Here is a 9,417-nt window from a genome sequence, read left to right on the forward strand (position 1 = left end):
GGTGCTGGTGGAGGAGGAGGTCACTTGGAGGAGGAGGCTGTGGCACCTGGGGTCCCCCCCCCCCCCCCCCCCCCCCCCATGAGACCCCAATGGACCAAACCTGGCTCCACAGGAGATTGATCCTGGAGACCTTGGTGCGTCAGGCGCTCCAAGATCCAAGATTTGTTATTGTCAAATGAACAGAGATAACATGAAGCAGTCACTGTCAATGAAATGCTCGGGTCACACACTCTCTGTAAGCAATGCTCAGTCATTTCAACCCAAATAAAAATAAAATAAAAATAGAAATAGTATAAAAAGAATAAAATAGAATACCAATGAAATAGAATATCAAAAATTTAAAATAGAAAATAAAATAAATATACATCTTTACAGATGAATGTTCAATTTGTGCAGTAGTGCAAATATTCAAATATGCTTGTTATGGTGCTGGTGCAAATATCCGGGTAATGATTGACAGGTTTGGAGAGAGAGAGAGAGAGAGAGAGAGAGAGAGAGAGAGAGAGAGAGAGAGAGGTGGGGGGTGTCACAGCTGGCTGGCTTCACTCCACTGTCCCCTGTGTAATCACCAGACCCCCTCAGAGCATGGTCAGGTGAAGCAGAAGTGGAGAACCTGTAGGAACCTGGACCTCCATCACCTGGAGCCATGCGAGCCCCCCTCGGCCTCCTCTTCCTCCTCCTCCTCCTCCTCCTCGCCCCCCCCGGCTCCTCCAGACCCAACGCCGGCCTGCGGACCTGGGGTCGCTTCAGCCGGATGCCGTACCCCGGGGACCAGGCCTTCCTCTACGCCTCCTTCCCCCGGGGGTTCCTGTGGGCGGTGGGCACGGCGGCCTACCAGGTGGAGGGCGCGTTCGACCGGGACGGGAAGGGTCTCTCCATCTGGGACACCTTCACCCGGGGGGGGAACCGGATGGTCACCGGGGACGTGGGCAGCGACAGCTACCACAACCTGCACGCAGACATCCGGGCCATCCGGCAGCTCGGGGTCAGCCACTACCGGTTCTCCCTGTCCTGGGCCCGGATGTTCCCCAACGGGACCCGAGGCAGCCACAACGAGGCCGGGACCAACTACTACCGGACCCTGATCCGGAGGCTGAAGGAGATCCGGGTGCAGCCGGTGGTGACCCTGTACCACTGGGACCTGCCCGACCACCTGCAGCAGACCCTGGGGGGCTGGAGCAGCCCGGAGATGGTGGGCATCTTCAGGGACTACGCGGACTTCTGCTTCCGGACCTTCGGGGACGACGTGAAGATCTGGATCACCATCGACAACCCGTTCGTGGTGGCGCGTCACGGGTACGGGACCGGAGTGGTGGCCCCCGGGATCAAGAGCGACCCCGACCTGCCGTTCCGGGTGGGACACAACCTGCTGAAGGTACACGTGGTTTCACATTGTATACATTTATTATGTATAGTTATTAAGTGTTTATAATAATAATAATAAACTTTGTTCATATAGCAACTTTCCAAAACAAGGTTCTTGTGTCTTCAAAAGTTGTTTTTAAGTAATTATCTGGTTGATGAATTGTTTTAACTGAACCTGTCAAATACTCATAACATCATATCATGTACAATATTACTTAATATTACTAATAATATATTACTCACTCTCATTGTACTTTAAACTTTCTATTGTCCTATACTTTGACAATAGAAGTAACTTATTTTATTTATATTAGGCACTGGTTCAGTATTTAGTCTGTGTATCTGTATAGTTATTAAGATTAGATTAGATTTCTTTATTTATCCACACAACGGGGAAATTCACTTGTTACAGCAAAAAAGAGAAAAACAGAATTTAAATAACAGTGCCGAAGCAACAATAAAAAAGAAAGATCAAAATATATACACTACTAAACTACACATAATGAGAGTAAAAATATACAGAAAACAAAAACAACCTGCAAAACAGACACTGTGCAAAAGCAGGTACTGGGGAGAAAGTGGAGTGATGTAAGTGTTATTGTAATGAAAACAAAAGTATTATAAGTAATATTGCAACAGTAGTGACCATGATACAGAAAAAATAATTAAAAGTAAGTGACCATGATATAAATAATACTACAAGATAGTATAAAGGAAAATATAAATATTGCAATGTAGTAGTATAAGTGTTTATAATAATAATAATAAACTTTATTTATATAGCAACTTTCCAAAACAAGGTTCTTGTGTCTTCAAAAGTTGTTTTTAAGTAATTATCTGGTTGATGAATTGTTTTAACTGAACCTGTCAAATACTCATAACATATTATCATGTACAATATAACTTAATATTACTAATAATATATTACTCACTCTCATTGTACTTTAAACTTTCTATTGTCCTATACTTTGACAATAGAAGTAACTTATTTTATTTATATTAGGCACTGGTTCAGTATTTAGTCTGTGTATCTGTATAGTTATTAAGTGTTTATAATAATAATAATAAACTTTATTCATATAGCAACTTTCCAAAACCAGGTTTACAAGGTTCTTGTGTCTTCAAAAGTTGTTTTTAAGTAATTATGTTGTTTTAACTGAACCTGTCAAATACTCATAACATCATATCATGTACCTTAATATTGCTAATAATATATTACTCACTCTCATTGTACTTTAAACTTTCTATTGTCCTATACTTTGATAGTAACTTATTTTATTTATATTAGGCACTGGTTCAGTATTTACTCCTTATACACTTTATATTTTTATTGTCACTTATATTAATATACTTTATACTTTTTAAATTCTATTTTACTCGTGTATTTTTTTTTAGTTATTAAGTGTTTAGAATAATAATAATACACTTTATTCATATAGCAACTTTCCAAAACAATGTTTACAAGGTTCTTGTGTCTTCAAAAGTTTTTTTAAGTAAGTATGTGGTTGATGAATTGTTTTAACTGAACCTGTCAAATACTCATAACATCATAACATGTACAATATTACTTCATATTACTAATAATATATTACTCATTATCATTGTACTATATACTTTCTATTGCCCTATACTTTGATAGTAACTTATTTGATTTCTAGTAGGCACTAGCTAAGTATTTACTCCGTATACACTTTATATTTTTACTGTCACTTATATTAATATACTTAATACTTTTTTAATTCTATTTTACTCGTGTATTTTGCACCGTCACTGTTATCATAGAGCAACCTGGAACACAAATTACTTTCTGTATTTAAAAGTCTATCTTATCCTTTATTTTCCTATCAAAAGTAAAGTACTTTATTTGTATTAGTATTATAAGTAATATTTTGACCGACCTGTTATTATTATAGAAATTGCAGTTATAACAAACTAGTTTATAAACTGTGGACAGTAGCAGATAGATAAACAATATCTCTTTCCATATTTATATTAAAAAGTATATAATCAAAAAAGAAAAGATCTCAAAGTAAAGTACAGGTATCTAAAAATATATATTATTTATTTTTACCTTTATGAAACTTTTTGAGGAATGAAATGAAGTTTAACTGATGGGATATCTTCAATCCATCCTTCTCAAGCTTTGCCTTCTCCTTCCTTCATCATTTCATAACCATGTCCTCCTCCTCCTCCTCCTCCTCCTCCTCCTCCTCCTTCTCCTTCCTTCATCATTTCCTAACCATGTTCTCCTCCTTCTCCTTCTCCTCCTTCTCCTCCTCCTCCTCCTCCTCCTTCTCCTCCTCCTCCTCCTCCTCCTCCTCCTCCTCCTCCTCCTCCTCCTCCTCCTCCTCCTCCTCCTCCTCCTCCTCCTCCTCCTCCTCCTCCTCCTCCTCCTCCTTCCTTCATCATTTCATAACCTCCTCCTCCTCCTCCTCCTCCTCCTCCTCCTCCTCCTCCTCCTCCTCCTCCTCCTCCTCCTCCTCCTCCTCCTCCTCCTCCTCCTCCTCCTCCTCCTCCTCCTCCTCCTCCTCCTCCTTCTCCTTCCTTCATCATTTCATAACCATGTCCTCCTCCTTCTCCTCCTCCTCCTCCTCCTCCTCCTCCTCCTCCTCCTCCTCCTCCTCCTCCTCCTCCTCCTCCTCCTCCTCCTCCTCCTCCTCCTCCTCCTCCTCCATCACTCCTCTCTCTCTCTCCTCCAGGCTCACGCGGCCGTGTGGCACCTCTACGACCGGCACTACCGGCCCCGGCAGCAGGGGAAGCTGTCCATGGCTCTGGCCTCTCACTGGATCAAGCCCAGCCGGACCCGCCTGGAGAGCCTGCGCGAGTGCCAGTGCTCCCTGGACCACGTGCTGGGCTGGTTCGCCCGGCCGCTGTTCACGGACGGGGACTACCCCCCCTGCATGAGGGCCCGGCTGGGCTCCCGGCTGCCCACCTTCACGAGGGAGGAGAGGGAGCAGGTGAGGGGGACGGCCGACTTCTTCGCCCTGTCCCACGGAGCGGCGCTCAGCTTCCAGCTCATCAACGACAGCCTGAAGTTCGGGCAGCAGGAGGACCTGGACCTGAGGATGCTGCTCTACTGGGTCAACGCCGAGTACGACAGGCCGCCCATCTTCGTGGTGCAGAGCGGCTGGTAGGTGTCCGGGGTCTCGTTGTGTTTCCTGTGTGTTGCTCCAGGGTGTTTGCTGGACATGTTGTTTTTCACTGCTGCTCCTCCACGCAGGTACGTCCTCGGCACCACCAAGACTGAAGACCCCAAACACATGTACTACCTGAAGAGGTTCATCGCCGAGGCCCTGAAATGTGAGTTCTGACCAATCACAGCAGCACGGAGATCAAATCCCTAATATGGGCATGGAGCCATTTGCAACTGAGACATTAAGAGAAGTAACCACTTCAATCTGCCTGTCTGTGTTTGTCTGTGTTTGTCTGTTTCTCTCTGTGTCTGTCTGTGTTTGTCTGTGTTTGTCTGTCTCTCTGTGTGTGTCTGTGTGTGTCTGTGTGTGTCTGTGTGTGTCTGTGTCTGTCTTTCTGTCTGTGTGTGTCTGTCTTTGTTTGTCTGTGTCTGTGTCTGTCTGTGTTTGTCTGTTTCTCTCTGTGTGTGTCTGTGTGTGTCTGTGTCTGTCTTTCTGTCTGTGTGTGTCTGTCTGTCTTTGTTTGTCTGTGTCTGTGTCTCCCTGTGTTTGTCTGTTTCTGTCTGTGTCTGTATGTGTTTGTCTGTGTTTGTCTGTGTTTGTCTGTTTGTCTGTGTTTGTATCAATCTGTCTGTGTCTCTCTGTATCTGTCTCCCTGTGTGTGTCTGTGTGTGTCTGTGTGTGTCTGTGTGTGTCTGTGTTTGTCTGTGTTTGTACGTATCTGTCTGTGTCTCTCTGTATCTGTCTCCCTGTGTGTGTCTGTGTGTGTCTGTGTTTGTCTGTGTTTGTATGTATCTGTCTGTGTCTCTCTGTATCTGTCTCCATGTGTGTGTCTGTGTCTGTCTGTGTTTGTCTGTGTTTGTCTGTCTGTGTCTCTCTGTGTCTGTGTCTCTCTGATTGTCTGTGTTTTTCTCTATCTTTCTGTCTTTCTGTCTGTGTCTCTCTGTATCTGTCTCCCTGTGTCTCCCTGTGATTGTCTGTGTCTGTCTTTCTGTCTTTGTGTCCCATGCAGCGATCGTCATAGACGGAGTGAATGTGATTGGATACACCGCCTGGTCTCTGATCGACGGGTTCGAGTGGCACAGAGAATACTTGATACGACGAGGACTCTACTACGTGGACTTCAACACTCTGGACATGAAGCGGGAGCCCAAGACGTCTGCCACCTTCTACAGGTGAACACTGCTCAGTGGGGGAAGAACAACATTGTCAATTTACAACACCGTGGCACAGATGATTAATAACCTGTCGCTGTGTTTTCAAGTTTAATTTAGTCACTTTGCTGAGACGTTACAATTTTCTACTGAAGGTAAATAATTGACCGATTTCAGTTTATTATCTGCAATAGTTGCTTCAGTGGAAAACAACTATTGCAGATAATAAACTGAAATCTGATCCTTTCAGTCGTTTTTAAATATTCACACCAAATGTGGCATTTAAACAAATCCTATTAGTTTATAAAACAAACAAAAGTCTGGTGTAAATTATCTTAATGACAAAGACCAAATAACGCTCATGAATTTAATTGTTTATCTTTTGAATATCATGAAACATCTGTTAATGCTCACTTCACATATACACAGTAGGTTCAAGAACGTAATTGACATTGTGCAAACACAAAGAAATTACAAAGAAAAAAAAACAACTATAAAATAAGCAGCTTTCTAATAACAAAAATCTGAGCAAAAGAAGTTATTAAACAAAGTTATTTCAAAGTAAAAGTATTAGTTCTTCAGTTTTCTGCCATGAAAAAAGTACACTTTATTTATTTTGATCTGTTTAAAGGCCTTTTTAAACCTCGACAATGTGACATAATCTACAGAGGTAGTTTTTTCCCTCTCAGCTCCTCCTAATGTGATCATCATTTTTTTTATTTCCTAAGAAACGTCATCCAGAGAAACGGTTTCCCGGAGCTTCCAGAGAACCGACCGGCGCAGGGAGTGTTCCCGTGTGATTTTGCCTGGGGCGTGTCTGCCAACTCCATCCAGGTACGAGTGTGTGTTTGTGTCGAGGACGGGAAGAGAGCGGTTTTGTGTTTGTGGAAGGATGAAGAGTCACGGAGGCTCAGGTGGGACGGACGGTGAAGGACAGAACACTGTCAATGAACAACACAACACAAGAGTTCCTCAGAAACAGGAAACAAAGAGAAAAACATTAACTACTTATTACCTTACCTGACTCAGCGTTATATATTTAGTGAAGAGTGTTCATTAGTTAACACAACATATTGAATTAACTACTACTATAAATTATCTTCAGCTGAATGTCCATTAAATTCCCAGCTCTGTTACCCGTTCTTAATTCCCAAAGTTTTGTGAAAATGAAATTTAACAACACTCACTCCTCTGCTCTCTGACGCACTCACATCAGGTTCACTCCATTATTTGGAACTTGCAGTTTTCATGGTGAAAGTCCAGTTCAGACTCGGCCATGATGATGAATCCTCTCTTAATCATAAACCAGATAACCTCAAAGCGTCCGCACCTCACAGGACCCCCCCCCCCTCCTGTCCATTTGCCCTATTAGGCCTTTATTTGCATTGGTGTGTATGAGGTACACGCAGTGGTTACGTGTGGTGAGCTGGTGCATGTTTACATTGGTGTTTGTTTGTGTGTGTTTTTGTGCGGCCTGCCCTCGTGTCGCAGGTGGAGACGATGCCCAGCCAGCTAGCTGACCCCAGTGTTTACCTTTGGAACATCTCCAACAATGGCGCCCTGATGAAGCTGGAGGGCTTCAGTGCTCCGCCTCTACGGAGAACGGCAAACTGTGCTGATTACGCCTCCATCCGACAACAGGTGGGTCTCTCTCCCGCTCAAACACTGAGCATTTAAACAACTCTTACTGCACTAATAGTCTAGTTAATATGCAAATGAGCTATACACTAATCGAATAGGCCCAAAATACACCCAAATAGGCTTAATTTTTTCCTTTACTCCTACCACAATAAAACTTGGTAAAAGCCTATTTGAGTGTATTTTGAGCATATTCGATTTCTGTATAGCTAATTTGCATATTAAAATTCCTTTTCAAAGAAACTTGTTACACAAAATTTTTTACTTTTCATGGTTACTTTCATGGTGTTAAGTTTCATTTTGATAGGATTAAAGGAAAAAAATAGCCCCATTGAGGTGTATTGTTGCCGGGCCACATTGGCACACATCTCGGATTGATGAGAATTAAACATATTTCCTCAACTAGGATTTCTTAGGACTTTTAGTATGTTGTTCTGGACACCTCATAGAAATGATCTATGCTGAAAAAAATTATTTTAAAATTAGTCGGTCGTAAAAGGCTACTTTGCCTGGACTATAAAGATAAAAGGTTTAGTGTGTAGAATTAAGTGACTTCTAGTGGTGAAGTTGCATGCTCCACCTAAAAACTCAAAAATAGTTTGAGCCAGTTGGGGCTACTGTAAAAAACATGGCTGCCTCCATAGAGAGGACCAGCTACCGGTGTAAATATAAAGTATTCAAATATAAAGGCTCCGTTCTAGGGTAAAGAAAACAACAATTTTGTACATTTTAAATGAAACACACTAGTGAAAACATGGCTAGTATTTTAATATTCAATTTATTTATATATGAGATAGATCACTTTCACCTAAATCTTACCCACTACTTACACAGTAGTTCATGTACCGAGATACAAAATGTAGGAATGGTAGAAAAATTATCTGCTAAGTGCTGTGTACAGATGTTTCCCTCCTCCCTCTCTGCAGGTGGATGAGATCCAGCAGGTCGGAGTAAACCACTTCCATTTCTCTCTGAACTGGTCGGCCCTGGTGCCCACGGGCGATGTGGCTCACCCCAACACCACCCTGCTGGGCTACTACCGCTGCTTCGCCCAGCAGCTGCTGCGGGCCAACGTCAAGCCCGTGGTCACGCTGTGGCACCACACCCGCCAGCGCAGCAGCCTGCCGGCGCCGCTGGACACCACCAACAAGTGGCTGAACAGGTGGAGACACAAGGGCTGAGGCTGGATATGGAGGTTGAAGCTGTTTTTGTCGCTTTGATGTCAGAGGCCTGAGTGAGAGATAGATAGATAGATAGATAGATAGATAGATAGATAGATAGATAGATAGATAGATAGATAGATAGATAGATAGATAGATAGATAGATAGATAGATAGATAGATAGATAGATAGATAGATAGATAGATAGATAGATAGATAGATAGATAGATAGATAGATAGATAGATAGATAGATAGATAGATACCTAGATAGATACCTAGATAGATAGATAGATACCTAGATAGATAGATAGATAGATAGATAGATAGATAGATAGATAGATAGATAGATAGATAGATAGATAGATAGATAGATAGATAGATAGATAGATAGATAGATAGATAGATAGATAGATAGATAGATAGATAGATAGATAGATACATACATACATACATAGATACATACATATATAGATAGATAGATAGATAGATAGATAGATAGATAGATAGATAGATAGATAGATAGATAGATAGATAGATAGATAGATAGATAGATAGATAGATAGATAGATAGATAGATAGATAGATAGATAGATAGACAGATAGATAGACAGATAGATAGATACATAGATAGATAGATTCATAGATAGATAGATACACAGATAGATAGATAGATACATAGATACATAGATAGACAGATAGACAGATAGACAGATAGTCAGATAGATAGACAGATAGACAGATAGACAGATAGACAGATAGATAGACAGATAGATAGATACATAGATAGATAGATAGATGGATACATAGATAGATAGATAGATAGATAGATAGATAGATAGATAGATAGATAGATAGATAGATAGATAGATAGATAGATAGATAGATAGATAGATAGATAGATAGATAGATAGATAGATAGATAGATAGATAGATACATAGATAGATAGATACATACATACATACATAG

At 41.6% G+C, this 9,417-nt stretch overlaps 1 protein-coding gene across 1 annotated transcript in view; it reads left to right on the forward strand.

Annotated features, from left to right (window-relative positions):
- Window positions 1–542: 542 nt before the first annotated feature.
- Window positions 543–9,417, forward strand: part of kl (klotho) — a 16,596-nt gene continuing 7,721 nt past the window's right edge. The window contains exons 1-7 of the mRNA XM_061086555.1: window positions 543–1,375; window positions 4,065–4,495; window positions 4,586–4,665; window positions 5,509–5,671; window positions 6,379–6,484; window positions 7,142–7,291; window positions 8,215–8,450. Of these exons, the coding sequence (XP_060942538.1) occupies window positions 647–1,375; window positions 4,065–4,495; window positions 4,586–4,665; window positions 5,509–5,671; window positions 6,379–6,484; window positions 7,142–7,291; window positions 8,215–8,450 (1,895 nt within the window). The 5' untranslated portion in view covers window positions 543–646. The remainder of the gene's footprint in view (window positions 1,376–4,064; window positions 4,496–4,585; window positions 4,666–5,508; window positions 5,672–6,378; window positions 6,485–7,141; window positions 7,292–8,214; window positions 8,451–9,417) is intronic.

The sequence above is a fragment of the Limanda limanda genome, chromosome 14 (assembly GCF_963576545.1).
Source record: "Limanda limanda chromosome 14, fLimLim1.1, whole genome shotgun sequence".
NCBI classification, from domain to species: domain Eukaryota; kingdom Metazoa; phylum Chordata; class Actinopteri; order Pleuronectiformes; family Pleuronectidae; genus Limanda; species Limanda limanda.